At 58.8% G+C, this 19,882-nt stretch overlaps 1 protein-coding gene across 1 annotated transcript; it reads right to left on the reverse strand.

The window, feature by feature from the left end:
• Positions 1-1,660: 1,660 nt before the first annotated feature.
• Positions 1,661-9,505, reverse strand: LOC118915259 (low affinity immunoglobulin epsilon Fc receptor). The gene is made up of 11 exons (XM_057489687.1): positions 9,385-9,505; positions 7,946-8,063; positions 6,857-6,976; positions 6,552-6,605; positions 5,964-6,026; positions 5,755-5,817; positions 5,596-5,658; positions 5,422-5,511; positions 3,364-3,515; positions 3,147-3,253; positions 1,661-2,881 (listed from the first exon to the last, which is right to left on the reverse strand). The coding sequence occupies exons 2-11, from the start codon at positions 7,965-7,967 to the stop codon at positions 2,743-2,745; spliced, it is 873 nt and encodes a 290-aa protein (XP_057345670.1). The 5' UTR covers positions 7,968-8,063; positions 9,385-9,505; the 3' UTR covers positions 1,661-2,742.
• Positions 9,506-19,882: the final 10,377 nt, after the last annotated feature.

Consider the following 19,882-nt stretch of genomic DNA (forward strand, 5'->3'; position numbering starts at 1 on the left):
TGAATCATCTCTTGCCATAAACCGACATATTGATGCCGGGGTTCTTGTTCGCAGAGAGTTGAAGAATAAATTTAGCAAACACTTAAGGTAGGAGAGCCAGGGAGAGGCTTTTATTTAGAGATAAAGCCAGAGGATAAGAGAGCCCCAGGGTGGTGGGTTGTCTAGGGGATTTATAGGCGGTTGAGACAAAGGGCCAGGGATGCTGACCTGCTAAATGGTCCCAAAATGTATCTTTGAAGAGACATTAAGTTGCTTATCAGTCCTCCGTGCTGTTCTGCAAAGTTAGCTTAACACAAGAAATTTGCTGCTCGGATTCCCCCCTGGGATAGCAGCTTCTTGGTCTGGGATTGTATCAATCAGGACTGCCTGCCCTGCTCCCAAGGTGGCCTGAGTTATTATCTGTTTGTTGAAGAGATGTTAAGAAACTTACCTTTTAACTTCTTGGGTTTTAAAATGCAATCTTATCTTTACCATGGAATCCTTCCTGTTTTTACTACGTTGTTTATGACTAGGCTTGCTTGCTAAATCAATTGCCCAGGTTGCAAATTATTTTATTAGGGCTAGAGGAGGAAAAGCAGCATCTGGGTAAAGTTAAAAAAATAAGCTGGGCCTTTTAGCAGGCTAAAGTAAGTCTTACACCACCATGATTTAACTGACACAATGAAGGCATGGGCTATGCTGAAGTATTTTCTTATCTGGGGGACATTTAAACATTCCAAGCCAAGTTACTCCTGGCTTTTTAGTTTTAACTAATCTTACTGAAGAATGCCTATATTCCTAGTTTGGTATTTCTACCCTAGAGAATCTATGTGACTCAGACTTTTCTTAATGTTTGAACAGGGAGTTTGGTAGGGGTTTCTTTGCACTTTGTTACATTGTTCCTGCCTTGCCTTTTCTGGGGCTTTGAAGGATCTATAGCAGTTTTTTGTTTTAATAAATAGGGCCTGACCCCTAAATGCCCAGTCTTACTCATCTCTGTCCACACCATAGCACAGAGTCAGCCGCAAGCATTGGTAGGTAAGTTCACACCCTCCCCACCCACAGCCTGTATTTCTGATCCCCAGACCTGTGAGCAGGAAGCTCCGAGGAAAAAGTTTACAGGAGCCCGAGATGTGCAGTCCTCTGCGAAGAGATGGCCTCGACTGGGGCCCGGCCACTCACTTGTGACCCCTCCCGAGTGGCCAGCTTTTCCTCACTGGAGCTGGGACTTGGTCCCATAGAGAATCGGGAGCCCTGCCTCCCTCCACCAGTCTTTAATAAATAGAGTATTTTCACAGCACCGGCTTCCAGTGGCTTCCAGGAAGGACAAGGGACAAGGGTCAGGTTCTGTGTTTCCTCTTTCAACCCCAGACCCCGATCGGAGACTCTGCCCATTCAATAAGCATTTTATGTTTCCTTCAGAAAATAACCTAGAGCCAGGATCCTTTGGGGCCCTGACCAGCCAGGGAGGCGCCGCGGACAGAGGAGCTGGGACGCTGGGGGCGGGGGCCGTGGCCGGTCACAGGTAAGCGCGCTGCTCCCAGCCTGTTTGCTGGGGGCCGGAGGGCGGGCGTCCAGGAGGGGGCGGCGCGGACCCGATGCTGTGGGCTGCGGGTCCGTCTGCACTGAAGCCCGGACAGCTGCAGGTGGCGGAAGCCAGCACCCGCCCTTGGTGAGCCAGGCAGGCAGCGTCCCATTCCACAGGTTCGGAGAGAAGAGGTCATTTCCCCATGGCCACGCGCTAACTCCACAGACGTTTATTTTTGGGGTGCCTACTGTACACCAGGCGCTGGGGACACAGCGGAAAACAAAACAGGCGCCTGCCCTCCTGAAGCTCCCATTCTCACCCCAGTAAATCACACCTTTCATCGGAAGGACAGCACCGTGGCGACAGCACAGGGGGTAAAAGGAATCCGGAGAAGGGGCTGTCATTTTAGACGGGAGGGCGGGGGAGCTCGGGGTGGGGGGGAGGCCTCCCCAGCAGCTGGCAGGGGAGGGTCGGTTCCTCCAGACCTGGACAGGCCGCAGGGTCAGTTTTTGCAGCATCTGCTTACTGAGCACCCACTGTGCACCGGGCCCACTCTGAGCACTTGCCTTGTGTCACCTCCTCGCCTCTCCCCAGCAGCCAGGCCTGGGGGACCAGGCTCAACTGGGTCCCCTGCCTTGCCCTGCAATATCCCTGGGGCTCTGGGGGATATCTCTGCTCCATTGGGCCCCCGAGGCTTCATCTCCAGTTCCTGCACAGTAAATGCTTCTTGCAATGACATAGGGGACAAGGGCTGATGCTGAGTTCGCCATACTAGGAGGTGCCTCCAGCCCAGCCTCAGGGAGACACCAGGGCTGCATCTGGGGAGGGCGGGGGCATCCACTCTAGACTCCATCAGACAGTGAGAGGTCCAAGGTGACCCCTGCTGATCCCTGGAAGGTTCTTGGAGTGGGAAGTCTGAGCTCTTGAGGGCAGGGAGGTGGTAGTGCCAGCCGGGGTGAGAAGCAAGGTTCAGGCCCCTGGGGCAGTGGTGGAGGCTGGGGATGGGTCGGCTGCCTCCGTTTGGGTGGGGAAAACATCATGGGGACCTTTAACCACCAGAGAGGCATGCGGCCTCAGTTGGGGGTCTTCAGGGTCCCACTGTGGGCCCAGCTGTCTCCATGTTCAAGGTGGGGAGTGATGCGGAGGGGAGCACCTGGCAGGTGGGTGGGGGTCTGCCAGGGCCCGGGTGCGGGAGCTCATCCCAGCGGACCCCGGCGCACTGAGGCGGCGGGCAGTCAGCACGCGGCCAGCCGGTCACACACCCAGCCGTCCAGCCGGCTGCCGCAGAAGGCGTCGTTCCACTGCCCGGAGCTCTGCATCATCACGCAGTCCTCGCCCAGGGCCTGGTTGTTGGGCTCCCCGGGCCGCCAGTTGCTGGAGCAGAAGGCAGGTCAGGGGTCGGGAGGGAGCTTCACGTCGCCTGTGAGTCTGGGCCCTGTCCGCCCCCCGGCCCAGCAGCCCAGACAGACCCTCCCCGGGCCCTCCTCCTAACCTGCGCCTGCCCCCCAAGCCCTGTCCCCCCTTCTCCAGTGCAGTCCAGAAGCTCCCCCAAGTCCGGGCCTGGGACCACGCCCCCAAATACCCTCCCCTCTCTTCACAGAGCCCCCCCGAGTCTGGGCCGGGGGCCACGCCTCCTCACGTATAGTCCAGGGGCTTCTGGTCCATCCAGATAAACTCCCCCTCTATGTCCAGGTCCCGAAGGCCGATCCAGGAGCCCTTCCTGCTGGCATGTTTGGTGAGGAAGGCCTGGGGAGCAGGACGGGGCTGGAGGGCTGGGAGACGGGCCTGGGTGCCCCGCCGAGCGGGAGGTCAGGGTGGGGACCGGCACCCCCGCCCCTCCGCAGAGCCAGGCCCACCTGCTCCTCCCGGCTGTGGATGCTGACCAGCCGCCCCTGCAGGTTTTCACAGGCAAACCGGGCCTGAATCCACTTCTTGGGGCCCTCGCCGAAGTAGTAGCACTTCCGCTGGAAATGGACCCACTTCTCGGGGCACGTGTCACACACGGAGCCTGGGGTGGAGGAGAAGCTCAGGGGGGCAGCCGCGGTGGGTGCTGTGGCAGATGCCATGACTGGCACTGTGGCGGGCTCTGTGTTTAGCACTGTGTTGAGTGCCGTGGCTGGCACTGTGGCGGGCTCTGTGGTTAGCGCTGTGGTGAGTGCCGTGGCTGGCACTGTGGTGGGTTCTGTGGTTAGCACCGTGGTGAGAGCCGTGGCTGGCACCGTAGGGACAGTGGGCAGAATGGGTGGCAGCGTCTCTCTCTTCCGGGCTGAAAGCAGACCCACCCCAGAGCCTAACGGACAGCCTGCAGGCAGCCCTCGTCCCCGGAGCTCTGATACTGCCACGCAGCACCCGTCCGCCTGCAGGAGCCCCTCAGCCACCATTCCATCACCATAAATAACCCGTGGCTGCAGCCCTCCAACCACCAGTGCCAAGACCACGTCACCAGCCCCACCTGCAGCACCTTAACCACCAGTGGCATCGCCATGAACACCTTCACAGATGTCAACCCCCAAAACCACGGCCATGAGTGCCCCTGCTGTCAGCAGACCTTTGCCACAGACCCAAGACCACCACCGTCTCCACTGCCAGCATGGCCAGCACCGTCCTTACCCAACCACCCCGCCTGTAACCCCTGGGCCGCCTTACTGAGGCCCAGACCACCCGCACCCTCCCCCGCCCTGGCCGCCGACACCCCCAGGCCAGCACTCTGGGCCACTTTTGGGAAACTGAGATGATGTTCTTGTAGTTGGAGGGAACGGGCAGGAGAGCCCATGGGCTGGGGAGGGGCTGGAAGGCTGGGTCCCCATGGCCTCACCTGGGGCCTCCGTGGTGTCTCTCTCCCCTTGCGCCCACCCCAGGGATGCTCTCGGGCGCTGTCACTCCCGCCAGCACCCCCAGGTGGGAGGTTAAACCCACTCCTGGTTTAAAATAGATTCTCTTAAAGGGACCTGCACCAGGGAGGGCTCCACAGCTTGGGTGGGCTCTCTTATAGGGGCCTGGGGTCCACAGTGGTTTGGGGTCCCCGGGGCAGAGCCGGAGGTGCTTCTCACACATGATGGGTAACCGGTGCGCTGTGCTAAAACAGGAAGGGACCGTCTGTGGGCACAGAAAACCTCGGGGAAGGTGCTGTGGCCGCGTGTCACACGGTCACCGAGAGACAGCCCTGGGACAGGGCTCAGTCCCCAGGCCACCCCGGGACTGGGTAGGAATCGGGAGGCCATCTGCAGGCGTGGGCAGGCCCAGAGCCCTCCTCCCTCCTTCCCCTGGGGACCCCAGAGGGGTTTCTTGCTGGGATTCCCGCAGCCACACCCCATCCCAGGGCACGACTCCCTCACACCCAGCGCGGAGCCTTCCTCTTCTCAGGGCCAAACTGGGGCAGCTGGGGCTTCCCAGAGGTGGAAGGCCCCAAAGCAGGGGTGAGTGGGGCGGGGGACTTCGGGGCAGTACACCAGGCTCCTACTGAGGCTAAAGGTTAACCACTGTCTGCTCTTCCTGCCGGGGCACCCCTGTGGCCCTCAACACGGGCAGCAGCGCCTAAGTCTTGCCCTTTGCCGTGGAGGTGACCCCCTCAGGCCCCCTGGCTGGGTCGACAATCTTCTGGGAGGTTTGTGGACATCCTACTGCTGACCCTTTGCTGAGCCGCGACAGCCAGAGCAGCAAAGAGGCCCCGGCAATGGCAAACACAGGTCTGCTTTCACCTGGGGGGTAGGTGTGGGAGCCCGCACCCCAGCCTTGTGGGGGGACACAGCTGGACTCGGAAGGGCATTCTTGCGTGTCCCCCATGCGCCCCGCCACACACACACACACACGCCAACCACGCTGTCACGCACACGCCTCTACCGCGCACCTGAGCCACTCCACACACCTGTGCTGGCACGCGCACCTGCCAACGTGCAGGGCACAGAGGCACTCACCGTTGGACACGCGCAGCTCTATCCACAGCCTCGCCACCTCCTCCTGGAGTCTCTCCAGTGAACCCAAGTCTGTGCGCCTCTCGTTCAAACCTGGGTGATTGGGTGGCAGCAGGCGTCGAAGAGGCACTTGAGGGCCCCTGCCTCCCTGCCTCCCGGCCCCCTCCCGAGGCTCACTCTGGGACTTGAGGCTGCTCAGGTCCTCCAGAAGTCCGTCCAGGTTCTGCGAGAGCTCAGAGCCTGATGTGGGTGGGGCGGGAGCAGGACGGGTGTCGGAAGGGCGTCCCGGCCTCGCCGTCCCCCGGCCTCCGGAGCCCGCCCCTCCCCATCTCTCACCCTGAGCCTTCAGCCGCTCCTGTTCCGCCTGGATTCTCTCCATGTCCTGTGTCATCTGGGCAGCTGGTTGCAGGGAAGGGGGTTCAGGCCAGAGCACGTCCTCAGGGCCACTCTTGTGTCCCCCCCAGTGGCAACTGACCGATGACCTGGAACACTGTGCCCCGGTGCTAATCCAGGCCCCCCCCAAGACCCCAGCTGAGGCCACTCACCCCGGGATTTCTGGGCCTTCTGGTCACCCTTCTGTCTGCTCACGTCCTTGGAAACCTGAGACACTGGGGCAGCAGGACAGGGACCCGTCCTCGGGAGGCGGGAAGGCAGGTCCTTGAGCCCACCCCCCACCCCGGCCCCACGGGCAGGACCGCCACCCACATTGCGGCTTTTGCTTTTTAATTTTGGGGGCCAAGGGACTCTGGGAACCACAGGCAAGAATGGAACGAACCCCTGCACCCTCCCCCGACCCAGAATCAAATGTGAAAGCAGAGGGCATTTCTTAGGAGCTCGCGGACACGGCTCTGGGCGCGTCTCAGGTCGCGGCTCGTTCCTGCCTCGCGGCCCCGACTCTGCCCATTTCGCAGGCAAGGACGCCGAGGCACGTGCGGTTCCCTCAGGCCCTCTCAGAGCCCACCCCAATCTCGGAGCCGCTGGGTTTGCAGCCCCAGGGAGTGGGGGCCCAGCCTGACGCTCGGTTCCTGGGGAGGGGACCCTGGGGTTCAGTGCGTCCCCCTCGTCCCACAGGGCTCAGGGACAGAAGCAGGACAAGGTGTCCTAGCCCCCCCACGCCCCCGTCTCCCCCTTACTGTTCCACGCAGTGGTCCCTTCCAGCTGCTTCAGGTTCCGCACACTGTCCCAGTCTGGGCAGGAGGCAGAAGGAAGGGCTTCTCAGGGACCCCTGCCACCCACACCCCCCTGGCCGGCTGGGAAGGAGGCCTGGGGTTTACCATGTGGGGAAGGGTGGGAGGCGGGGGTACTGACAGGAGGGGGCTCTCTGGGGGGGGGGTGGAACAGGTGTGGGCAGGGGCTGGTCAGGACAAAGGGGGAGACATGGGGAACCTGGGCTCCCAGGGTCTGAAGGGGGGCCCCATGGGGCTGGGGGTGTCCTCACGCCAGAGGAGAAGCAGCGTCATCAGCCCGGCCCACAGCGCCACGGTCACCAGCGCCAGCACCCCCAGCTGCATGCCCCGTCCACAGCACTGCCGCCTTCTGCGGAGCCTAGAAAACTCCACTGGGAGTTGGGGGAGCACCGAGGGGTGCGGGGTGAGGCTGGGCCCCGGCTCTGCCCCACTCCATATCCCCCAGAGCCTCAAAGTCCCGGGAGCCTGTCCAGAGCCCACACTGAAGCAGAGGGTCCAAGTAGACCCCCAGCCTCCTCTGCACACTTTCCCCCCACATTGCCGTCTTTCGTGCCTACTAGCACCCCACCCCAGGCCTTCACCCATTTCTGCACCTGTGCATCTCCGAGTCTGTCCAGCCCAGTGTCTACTGTCCCCTCCACCCGCACCCCAGCATCAGCACGCCTGAGTCCAGAGAGACAACCCGGGGCCAGGAGCCGGGACCCTTCTTCTGTGGGGCCCTCTTTCCCTCTTTAGATGGCCAACCCCCAGTCAGCGCTAGCCTGTACCCTTTCCCGTTTTACGGGGTTCAGGTACTGCCCACCAACGCTGGATCCCCGGCCTCACCCCAGAAGGCCGGGTCCTGCTCCCCCTCTGACCCCAGCCCCCAACTCTGATGCCTGCCCCCGACCCTGGGTCCCTTCTCTAAACACAGGGGTCTCAGTTTTCCCCATGTCTGAGCTCCTCCCCAGTCCTGTCCCCAGATGTCAGATCCCCCAACACCTGGGCCCCCCCAAAACCCTACCTTGGTGCCCCACCGCGGGCACAGGCCCCCTCCCCTCGCTTTGGCCGTGAGGATTCATTGGCTGAAATCCACTTGCTCAGAGGCCCTGCTCTGCTCGGCCCCCAATCTACCAGGCGCTCATGCAGGAGCGGATGGTTGTCATAACGTGTTGAGTCAGGGCGGGGAGGGGCCGCGACTCCCCCCCACCTGGCTCTGTGCCTGGAAGGCCAGTCAGGGCTCAGCCCCTGCCACCCTGGCTCCTCTTCCCAGAGGGACCCCGGCCCCACCCTCCTCCTGGGCGGGAGGCAGTTGGTCAGGGCTCTTGCGTTCACCAGGCTCAGCTCCAGGGTCCTCTCACCTGAGTAGGAGCCTTCCTCCATGGCAGCCCTGCTTGGATCCTCCCAGCGACGGGGTGCTCACCACCCAAGAGAGGTTCCCTGGACTGCACGGTCGCGGCTCTGGCTGGGATCGGGGTTCTAACGAGGGTGAAGGGGAGATGTCAGGCTCCGGCTGCTGGCACTGGGCGCCTCTGGGACTCGAGGAGCTCAGTGACCATGGGCTGATATGGTTCAGTGTGGGACCCGGGGGCCAGCGTTGCAGCTAACTGGGAGGCACACACTGTAGGGTGGTGGCCTCTGCACGGGTGTGGACGGTGCTCTGAACAAGGCCTAAGGATCAAAAACACCATCAGCTCATGACGATTGCTTCCTGGCCGACCTCGGCCCGGGACTCAACTTTGCTGAGCCTGTTTGCCCCTCTGTCAGGGGTGGCGATAGTACCCAGCTGATGAGGTCGTGGTAGGGCCAAATGAGATAATGTCCGTGAGGCCCCCGGGGCGGTTCTGTGCACAGTGGGTCTTCAGATCCTAAATGTTTGTCAGGCGTCTACTCCGAGCCAGGTCCCGCTGGGAAGTGCAGAGACTCCCGTCACCAGGCCTCCATGGCCTCCTCTGCCTCCGTGCCCAAGGCGTGTTTAAAGATGCTTGACTTTAAGGCACCTACTGTGTGCTGAAGAGGTCAGACCTTGGGACCAGACCGGCCTGGGGGTCACCAGCTGCCTCCTTCCTGTGTGACTACGGGTAGGTCGCCTCCCCTCTCTGAGCGTTGGGATGCGGTGCCATCCTGCGCCCGGACGCGCCCTAGCCCGGGCTGGCCAGACGGGAGCCTGAGCCTGGGAGCTCCCCGGACCAGCTTCTCAGCACACTGGGGCTGAGTGACGCTGGCTCAGCTGGAGGAAGAATGGTAGCCGGTGAGGCGCCGGCGCGCAGTGGGCGCTCAGTAACCCTGGGGCCGCGGAGGTTCCCAGGGGGTCAGGAGTTAGTCCACGTCACACAGTGGACACACAGTAGGACTGGGCTTGAACCCAGAATGTGCGACCTTGAGCCTTTTTGCTCAGCCACTTGGACGCCCGGCCTCCGGGTGGGTGTCTGCTGGGAAGAGGCAAGGACCAGGGCCCCGATGCCCAGCCCCCCGCATCAGCCCCCAGTGCCCCCACCAAGCTCGTCTCTTTGCTCAGCCACGCCAGCCACTGGCTTCCGCTTCTCCAGTCCAGGTCCCCGCACACCTGGCAGTTCTCCATGCCTGCCCCCTGCCCCCTGCCCTCTGCCCCCTGCCCCCTGCCCTCTGCCCTCTGCCCTTCCCTCATGCAAACCTCCCCCTGGTCCTTCCTCAGACTCATCCCGGTGGTCATTTCTCCCAGGACACCTTTCGTGTCCACTTCCCATGGCCAGCCCAACACACACACGCACAGGTTGCATACTTGCACACAGCCGCACGCTTGCACCCCACACTCACTCACATGAGTTTTGAGCGTGTCGCTGTCCCTCTGGTTTATTGGGGCTGCTGGAGAGGCTGGCAAGGGCCCTGGGCTGGGGTGAGGATCTGCCCCGGAGAGACGCCTTCTGCAGGCAGACCCACCCACAGTTCTATTTTCACAGACCTAATTATGGGCTCACCACCCACCACCTCCTGCCGCTCCATGCATGGCCTCCTCCAACGCTCCCCACAACCCGGTAAAGCCCCTGCTATTATTATCCCCCTTCTCAGGTGAGCAGAATGAGATTCAGACGCCCAGCCCGTGGTCCCAAGGTGCCGGAGGAGGCAAGTGGCAGAGTCAGGATTTAAACTGAGAAGATGCGTAAAGCGTTATGCCATCCACCACCCACTGCTGCAGGGAGAGGGAAGGAGAGAGAGGGAGGGAGTAGGGAGACAGGGAGGGAGGGAGGAGAGAGAGACAGGAAGGGGAGGGAGGAAGGAAAGAAAAAGAAAGATCCATGAGATAATGGGGTTAACATTCTGGTCCAACACTGGTAGTTTTGTTACATTGTTTAATTTATTAGCAACATGAGCTGAGCCCAGGACTTGTGTCTGAGATGCAGTAACACATTTAATGATCACCACTGCCCATGAGTAGAGGCTTTTGTTATCTGTGCTGCATTGCGGATGAAGCCTGTTAAGCACAGAGAGGTTAAGTAACTCATCCAAGGTCACACAGCAGAGCCAGGATTTGCACCCAGACAGTGTGGGTCCCGACTCTGCAGCCCTAACCAACGTGCCCTTAGCCTTGTACGTACAGGGACTTTTTGGCACTTCACACACCCTGCTGCTCCTTCCTAAAACGTGTTCCCTGATCCTAAAGTCCCTCCCTATTCTTATTTGGGGGATGCCCTCTGCCAAGCCCCCACCCTGGGAAGGGCCACCTCCGCACCCAAGGTTTGATGAGCTGCCTCTCACTCAGAGGACGCCCATCTGAGCCCCCAACGTCCCACCTCCCAGCCAAGACCCAGCCAGCAAGCCACCAGATGGGAGGGGCATGACTGGACCATGCACTCTGGGCTGGCAGGTGGACGCCGCCTCGTCTGTCGTACTGTGTTCCCGCCTGCGGACAGGTGACCCTCAGCACATGTCTGAGTGTAGGACTCTGCTGTTCTTTCAGGGCCCCCGGTGCCCCTGTCCACCTTGATCTGGGCTAAGTGGGGGCTTGAAGCCACTGGACGTTTGCCGAAGGACAGAGATTGTCTGTTTTAAGTAGGGAAGGGAGTTGTGGGGTGGGCATCCAAGAGAGGTCACCGGGGCTGCTGAGTGGATAAGACGGCAGGGGGCCCCGGGGACCTGGGGGCCAGGGGGGAGTGAGGACACAGGGTGCTGTCACCTGACGCAGGGGCTGGAGGAGGTGGCCTGCGGCAGCAGCTATGGGGATGGAGAGAAGCAGGCAAGCCTTGGAAATGGGTGACAGGGTGGGTGGGTGCTCAGAAGATGCCGTGGAAAGCTCTGGTGTCCCACTTGGAGGGTCTGGTGGCGGTGGGCTGACCTAGAGACGGGGACACAGGAGGAGGAAGCGGCGGTCTGGGAGCAAGTCCGTTTGGAGGACCCAGGCCAGGGGTGCAGGGGGAGGGGAGGGCAGGGGTGCGGTTGGCATTTCTGAGCTTTGGGGGGGCCATCTTCCTGCCCCCATCCCTGTTGTGTCCTTCAAGGCTCCAGGCTCCTGCAAGGCTGGGTCCCTGCCAGGATCAAGAGGATGGTTTTGGGGTGAACCCTTGACCACTAACTGGGGGCTGCGGGGACCCTGTCACGCGATGGTCCCCTCCTTCTTCCCCCCTGCGGTGTCCCTTCAGGGGAAAACAGGAAACCATGCGGATGTGGGCCCTGGTCTGAGGGTGTCGGTTCTTCTTTCAGGTTTAGGATTCTTGAGGCTGGGGCTGCGCCTGGTTCATCGCCAGTCCAGGATCTGGACTCAGTGTGGACGAGTCCGGGGGTCCCTCAGTGACTGTATACAGTTCCCAGGTGGGATGGCACCCCAGCCCCGGCCCTGACCCTACTCGCCCCCGACCCTAACCTGCGCTCCGTGCGCTGAGCCGCACCCACTGCGCCAAACATGAAACCTCAGCACCTGGGACAGGGCCCCCTTCCCCCACTCAGAGCAAACAGGCCACCCAGCCCCAACCCCACTGGGGCAGAGCTCGGGCTCACCCCACCTGATGAACCTCTCCTGGTGTTGTGACAGGGAGAAGGGAAGCAGGAGCCTATGGTGGGCTAGAGCAGTGGGTGTGTTGAATCCAGGAGGGCTTCCAGGAGGAGGTGTGTCTGGAGCCAGGTTTGTCATTCTCAGCATGGCTGACATTGGGGCTGGATGATTCCTTGTCGTGGGGCCGCCTGGGCATTGTAGGGTGTTCGGCCACATCCCTACCTTCCCCCACTAGATGCCGGGAGCACCCCCACCGTCAGCTTCCCCCTGGTCCTGACGGCCAGAAATACCTCCAGACAGGGCCAAATTCCCCTAGAGCCGCTGCTTCGAGCACGATTTGCAGCCCAGGGGAAGGTGCTGGCTTCAGTCATCCTCACTCCGGCTGTTTTCGCATCTCCTTCTCTCTCCGTCTGCTGTGGACAGATCAGCTCTCCCCCCAGCACCCACTGTTTGAGCACCTACTGTGTGCCGGGCTCTGAGAACAAGATAAAGTCCCAGCTCCCATGAGGGGGAAAAACAAATATTTTATTTTTCACTGGGGTAAAACATAACATTTACATTTTAACCATTTTCAGCCTCATTAAGTACACTCAGACTGTGGTGCAGCCGTCCCCACCCTGTCTCCAGAACATTCCATCTTCCCAAAATGAAGCTCTGTCCCCGTGAAACACTCAGTCCCCCCTCATCCCCCAGCCCCTGGCCCCACCACCCACTTTCCGTCTGGGGATGGGGCTCCTCTGGGGACCTCCTGGGAGTGGGATCAGACAGGGTCTGTCCTGTGTCTGGCTTATGTCCCTGAGCACCGTGTCCCCAAGGTCCCTCCACATTGCAGATTCAAATCCATAAATGCATAGGACAGTTCAAGGTGGTGGAAAGCAAGAATGGAGGAAAACTTGTTTAGACTGGCAGATGCAGAAGCCTGGGGGAATGGGGGGATTCTGAGAGGCCCGCCCCAGCAGAGGCAGGGGCAGCTCCTGGGATTTTGTCCTCACGCCCCACAGGTCCTCCCCTGGGGCTTTGCAACCTCAAAGTCATGAGCCAGTGCCCCGCCTCCTCCCGGCCGGGGGCTGTCCATGCTGTCAGCTCTCAGAGGCCCAGCAGCACCCCTGTCCTTGCCCGTGTGGCTTAAGCAGCCTTTGCCCTTCTTTGGCCTCAGTTTCCCCCATGGAGGAGGGCACTGGATTCCTGGCCCTGGAAGCCCAGAGGTCCTGGTCAGCTCCTCCTGTGCAGGCTGGCAGGCCTCCTGACCTCTTGCAGGACTCCAGGCTATGAGGAAGTGGAAATTCTGAAGAAATCAGGGCTGGGCCCAGGTGTCCACTGCTATGACTCAGTGGAATGAGGGATGCCGGGTATGGGAACCCCCAACACGCAGACACACAGCTACACACACACACACGCGCGTGTGCACACATGCGCGAAGTGACCCAACACCATCACCCACAGAGACACACAGACACCAGCAGGCAACCCCTGGATGACAGACACACACCCAACACGTGCACCACACACACACACAAACACAGCATCTAATAAAGCCACAGAGACAACCCATAGACGTCTACACAACACCTGCACAGCAGGCCACACAGCACAACCAGACGAACATCCGTGCACACACAGGCATGGACACGCACAACACACACGCACAGATACAAATACATAGAAACACACACCAGCACTCCCGAAACACACACACAACATAAGCACACAGATAGGAACACCACACAAAGTACAGAAATAAGACAGATCCACACAATGTGCACACACATGCGGCACAATCGTGGGCACAAATGCACAGAAACACACAGAAACAGACGCACGAACAGAACGCACAGAGGCACACAGTACAGACACACAATGCAAGCAGTCGGGTGGCCGCACGGACACACACGTTTGCCCTCCTCCGAGCCCTCTCCATCAGCAGCCCTCCACACTCCTCCCCCGACTCCGGGCCTCAGTGTCCCGTGAGGTCCCCACCCCCTGCCTCTCCAGAACCCCTCGGTTTCAATCACCCCTGATCCTTGCTGAGTTTCCGGGTCTCTGTCCTCAGCACAGCCGAATTCCTGAGCTTGGTTTGTTCATGCAGTGACTCGCTAACTCACTCACCCATTCATTCATTCGTTTGTTTGTTCATTCATTCATTCATTCCAGGAGGCACTGGACATTGTAACAGGCAAGAATCCCTGCCCTGGAATCTCATGTTCTATCTGGGGAAACAGACAAATGTCCAGTGGTGATGGGTATCACCAAGAGACGCAGGCAGCAGGACGGTGGCATGGGTGCTGTTTAAATAGTGGTTGGGGGAGGCTGTCTAAGTGATGATATTTGGGTAGGGACCCCTGAAGGGAATGAAGAGCCAGCGTTCAGAGATGGGGGGGTGGAATTCTGGGCAGAGGGACCAGCCAGGGTGAATGGCACCAGCTGACAAGATTTTGTGTGGTCGCCACTTTCCTGGCTTCAGGTCCCCCAGTGCTTGCTGGGACCCCCCAGGGCCGGTGTGTTGGAGGAACATCGGGAAGCCCAGTGTAAGGCCAGTTGTGACCCCTGCCCCATGCTGAGCACAGCGTTGTCCCCCCACCGCCACCCAGCCACAGGTCACATTGGTCTTGCCTCTGCCCTGGCCCTCACCTTCCACATTTCCCCTTTTTTGATCAGTCCTGTCTTCTCTTCCACAGGCCAAGCCATTGCCCTCTCTCCTGAACAAGGGTGACAGCCCCTGTCTGGTCTCCCTCCCACCCCTTCCTCAGTCTCTTCCCTGCAGACATGACCATATCCTCCCCCTGCTTACAACCTTCCATGGCTCCCCTCTGCTGTGGTCCAAAGTTCCAGCTCCCCTGCCTGGCATCCAAGGACTTTACCTTGACCTTACAGTTCAGGTTTGGGCTGGCTGCTGCCTCTGCACCCCCACCTCCACTTCCTACGAGCCTCCCAGGCGCCTGACGGGCACACAACTCTGCTAGTCCTCCAGGCCTTTGCCCTGGCAGCGTCCCACGCCTGGAGTCCATGTGGCCCACAGTGGCAGTTTGCACAGAGGCTTCCCTGACCACAGAGTCCAGGCCAGGAGCCTCCTCTGAGCCCCCACGGTCCTCTGTATCCCCCTTTCTGCAGCCCTGAGCTCCTGGAGGAGATGGGCCTCCCCCAGGACTGGGGGTCCCCCGGGGATCCCCCAGAGTGGCCCTGAGCTCACAGCCACGTTCACCCACCCGCTTACATCCCTCCCTGCTGCCTTCTGGACCCTCACCCATGCCGACAGCAAGTCCACAGGAAGAGGGAATGTGCATGGAATGGGGGGGCTGGCTCCACAGTTTCACCTTCCTGGAGCCTGGGGGTCTGGAGCCGGGCTGGCTTTGTTCTGTGTGACGTTGCAGGTAGGGAGAGGCTGGCTGCAGATGAGGGGGACACGGAGGTTGGCTTGTCCCCATCCTTCCTTCTGGAGAGCCTCCCAGGCCACATCCCCCACTCTCCAGGCCCCCACACACCCCAGGGACCAGGGGGCTGAGCCAGCCCATCCCCGGAATCCTGAGAGCATTCCAGGCCTGTGCTGGGAGATTTGGGGGTTTCTCACCGACAATGCCTATGGTTCTCTGAGAGGTTGGGACACTGTGTGGAGGCTCACAGCCCCTCAGACATCCAGAAATCCTGGACCCTAGGCCCTGTTCTACGGGACCCGCGTCATCTCCCTGGAGACCCTGTTCTCCAGCCCTTCAGGGACCCAGGAAGGCAGGACCCAGGTCCCAAGCCCCTTGAGGCTTTGGGTCTAGATGGCATTTTTTTCTGCCCCATCTGGATGTTCTGGGGCTGGTTCCCGAGGTCAGCCAGGGCAGCCAAAGGTCTCCCCACCTGCTGGACACACCGGGTCACTGCACCCCACCGGGAGGAACACCAGGGGAGGTGGGGGTTGGGGCAGGCCAGCCAGGAGGCCACAGAAAGGAGGCCACAGAAGCCCTGCTCCAAGCCCCCCCACCCTGTTCCCTGTTCCCTGCAGGGTGATTGTACCCCCTCCCACCCCAGTTTCCTCATCTGTAAAGTGGGCTACACACAGTTCTGTCCCATCTGGTGTTGTGTGCATAAAGCCTCCTGCACAAGGTCAGATAGAGAGAAGGGCCACATTTTAAATGGGAACATTGTTAGCGCCGTTTCCCATAATTACATGATGCCCCCTGTCCCCCACAAAGGCCCTCAGAAGAAAATCCGAACTCCCTGAAGCCGCCAGGCCTGTGTGCCCGACCCCTCCCCGCCTGCACTGCCCCCTTCCCTGGGCTCCACCTCACCGGTTCCTGAGCCCTCTTGCATGCCCCACCACCTCCTGCAGGTGTCTGCCCTCTGTGGGCGGGAAGTGGCCCCAGCCCCTGGCGCCTCTGGCACCCCTCCAATGACGTCTGCGACTCCCCAGTTTGTGTGCGGACATGTCTGCTTTGCGCATACATCAGCTGGGGCACAAGCTTCAGGCGGGAACAGGTAGGCCTGTTGTCCCCACCGTGTCCCCGGCCCAGGGCTTAGGGTCAGGGCTTCCCAGGCGTCCTATCTGGACAAGAGCCCTGACTTCCGTGAGGTATGACCCCTCCCTGGGCAGCTTTAGACAACATACAGCCACTGTCTTAACACTTCTGAAGGTCAGAGTCCCACAGGGGTGTCACTGGGCTAAAACCAGGGGCTGCCGCCCTCCTGGGGGCTCTGGGGGGCCGTGAGTCCTTGCTTCTCCTCAGCCTCTGGAGGAGCTTGGCCCACGGCCCTCTGCCCTCTCTCCAGCTGGTGCTGTGACTTCTCCCCAGCCCTCTGGGGCTCTGCTCCTTCCTCACCTCTCCCTCGCTCTCATTCCAACCTCCCTACCTTCCTCTTGTAAAGAACCTCGTGATGGCATCGCCCCCCACCGCCCCCCGTAACCCAGGATCATCTCCCACCTCCAGATCCTTCATTTAACCCCACGTGCAAACAGCCTGTTCCCATGTAAGGTCACATGCCCACAGGTTCCGGGGTTGGATGGGGACATCTCTCAGGGGCTGTTGTCACCCCCAACATTCCTCCGAGGGGTAGATGCTGTTGGTGTTGTTATCCCCACCGGATGGATGTAAAAACTGAGCGGCAGAAAGTCGAGGTCACACGCCCACCCTCACCCAGAAGGAAGCAGCTAAGCACAGGTGTTTGCGCTGGGCTTTCTGTGCGCGCCCGCCAGACTCACCCATCCGGGCCATCACTGTCTCGGGAGAGCTGGGGACATGGGAGAGGGGCGAGTTTGCGGGCGGGTGGGAAGTGGGGCAGATGGGGAAGGGGCCTGCGAGGGCTAGAGGGGAGTGTGCCCTGCCAGCTCTGGGGGCTTCCCCGGACGCCTCAGCCAACCTGGTATGAAGCCTCGGGATCCCAGGGGGTTTCCTGGAATACGGGGGAGGTTGGAAAAGACAGGCTACTCTGTTACAAGGCCATTTCCTTGGAAAGTGGGGTGACGGGTGGGGCTGGTCTGTGCAGGAAACCTGACTGGGCTCTGAGGTCACCCCAGATTGGCTGACTCAGCCCCAGAGTATGTGGTCATGTGGCCACTAGGGGGCTGCTAGGAAAAGGTCAAAGGGCAGCTGGAAGCCACCCATTTATCCCCTACACTGCCACATTCCCCCCACACCCCGCTTCCCAGCAAGAGCCCCTGTGGCCTGTCCAAGACAGGCACCCCTTCCCCCTCTGCCCGCATCCCCCGCCTCCTCCTTCAGGCTGGAAATGCTGAGGATGGGAGATTGCTTTGCCAGAATGTCCCACCATGCAGGCTCACCCCCTTCTACACCTCCTCATCGCCTGCTCCTGTCCCTTCTAGACTGTGACTCCCCAAAAGCCGTATGACAATTTTCAGGCACACAGAAGACTTGAGTTTAAGAATGAAAAAATCATCCTTAGACGCTCCAGTCAACCTATCGCGAGTCTATTCATCCATCTCCCCCTCCACCCACCCTCAGGCCAGCTTATTTTGTGATGCATTTCACAGTAAGTTGCAGGCACTTACAAAGAGCAGAGAACCCCCCCAACTTCCTGCTTTTCCCAGCCCTACCATCTTATATTGCCATGAAAACAACAAGTATTATCAGGCACATGCTACCGTCAGCGCCCTTCTGTCCCTTCAACTTGCAGCCTCATTTCCTCCGCTCCCGCTCTTCCCTATAGATAAAGGCCCCCCCTGGCTCTCGAACGGCTCAAGTCTCTCCACAGGTCAAAAATACGCTCCCCAAGCAGCTGGAGCCCCAAATATTGCTGAGTGCTGAGGTGTAACATGGTGCCACAGCTTTGGAAGTACGTCCGGCAGTTTCTTTTAAACACTCACCTATTATCTGACCCACTCCCAGGGCTTTACCTGAGGGAAATGAAAACTTTAATCCATAAAAAGATCTGAGCAAGAATATCTGTGGCAGCGTAATTCAAACTAATTCACACTGGAAGCAACGCAAATATCCATCAACAGGTGACCAGATACACAAATTGTGGTCTAGCCACGGAAGGGAAGAGGAATCAGTAATGAAAAGGAACTGGCTATAGAGACACGTGGGAGCACAGGTAGATCTCAAAAACAGTGCGCCTAGATAAAGAATCCAGGCACAAAGGCTACGTGCTGTGTGATCCAGTTTATATGCCATCCCAGGAAAGACAAGTCAGTCAACAGCGGTGGGAAGCAGATCAGATGTGGCCCAGGGCAGGGGTGGGGAGGGAGTTGTAGCAGGTGATGGAAATGTGCTATAGCTGCAATGCAGTGGTGACTACGTAGCTGTATACGCTTCTCAAAACTTGGAACTGTAAGCTTAAAGTGGGTGCATTAATATTTGAAAATATTCAATTGCAGTATAAAATACACATAACGTAACATTTACGTTTCACATTGTTGTGCAACAAGTCTCCAGAATTTTTTATCTTGCAAAACTGAAAGCCTGTATTCGTTAAACAGCTCCTCATTTCTCCCTCCCCCAAGCTCCTGGCAACCCCCACCCCACATCTACTTTCTGACCCTATGAATTTGACTCCTCCAGGTAACCCCCTAAGTGGAATCAGACAGTATTTGTCCTTCGGCGTCTGGCTTATGTCACTGAGCACCGTGTCCTCAAGGCCCATCCACGTTGTAACAGGTGTTAGGGTGTTCTTCCTTTTCCAGGCTGAGTAATATTCCAGTGTGTGCCCGGACCACATCGTGTTTACCCATTCACCTGTCAATAAAGCACTTGAGTTGCTTTCACCTCTTGGCTATTGTGAATAGTACATGGTTGTGCAAATACCTTTCTGAGACCCTGCTTTCAATTCTTTTAAATATATACCCCGAAATGGAATTGCTGGATCCTATGGTAATTCTATTTTTCATTTTTTGAGGAACTGCCATACTGTTTTCCACAGTGGCTGCACAATTTTCCATTCTGACTAGCAATACAAGAGGGTTCCAATTTCTCCACATCCTTGCTGACATTTATTACTTTCTGGTTTGTTTGTTTTTTGATAGACAGCATCCTAATGGGTGTGATAAATTGGTGCATCTCACTGTACATAAATTATACCTCAAAGCTGATTTTTTTTCACCTACCTGGAAACTCTCAAAGTTGATTTTAAGAACAATTTAAAAAAAAGAACTATATCTGGGACAAGGACAAACTAGGGCTATTTGAGACAGACATCTGTCCACCGTTGTTAAGGTAAGTGAGGAGTTGGATCAGTTTTAATCCATAAAAAGATCTCAGCAATTATGTTTAGTACACATGGTGTGGGGGATCACAGGGAAAATAGTGTAGCACAGAGAAGGCAAATAGTGAATCTGTGGCAGTTGGATCTCAAGTGATGACCACTATGTTACAGGTGTTAAGAATTCACTGCAGGTGTTTCCAGTGGTTCTGGTTGAGCTGAGTTACTCCCACGGGGAAGGCTATCTTCTCTGGGATGTATTTCCTGATCACCCTTCCTAGTGGACACAGAACCTAGGTACAGGAGACAGAAGGGACCTGCCCATCAGATCCCAGCAGCCCCTTTCTCACCTGTCTCAGGCTGCCTTAATCTCCACAATAGAATGACAGTGTCCTCAGGGCAAGGGGCCACCACTGCAGTATGTCAGCACAGATCCTTTCCCCAAGGGTCACTCTTTCCTGCAATCTTCCGTTGAACTTACTGCCCAGCTACACCAGGATGGCAGGTAAAGTGGGGTAAAGACAGTCTGGCTCATTCCTGTGTCTCCAGTACCTACAGCCACTGCAGGTTACTCACTGGATTTGGGGAGGGGGGTGTCACAGAGATAGGAGGTCACTTGGAGAAATTGGGGTCACTCCCAAGGATCATATCAGGGTCTCAGGGATAAATCTGAGAACAGCTAACCAGGAGCCAAGAC

The sequence above is a fragment of the Manis pentadactyla genome, chromosome 12 (assembly GCF_030020395.1).
Source record: "Manis pentadactyla isolate mManPen7 chromosome 12, mManPen7.hap1, whole genome shotgun sequence".
NCBI lineage: Eukaryota > Metazoa > Chordata > Mammalia > Pholidota > Manidae > Manis > Manis pentadactyla.

Excerpts from the sequence above, each read along its gene's own strand:
- LOC118915259 (XM_057489687.1), bottom strand. The coding sequence starts at position 7,967 with ATGGAGGAAGGCTCCTACTCAG. Across the intron at positions 3,254-3,363 it reads TCCACAGCCGGGAGGAGCAG|GCCTTCCTCACCAAACATGC; the intron begins GTGGGCCTGGCT and ends CCTGCTCCCCAG. Across the intron at positions 2,882-3,146 it reads CAGAAGCCCCTGGACTATAC|CAACTGGCGGCCCGGGGAGC; the intron begins GTGAGGAGGCGT and ends CTTCTGCTCCAG.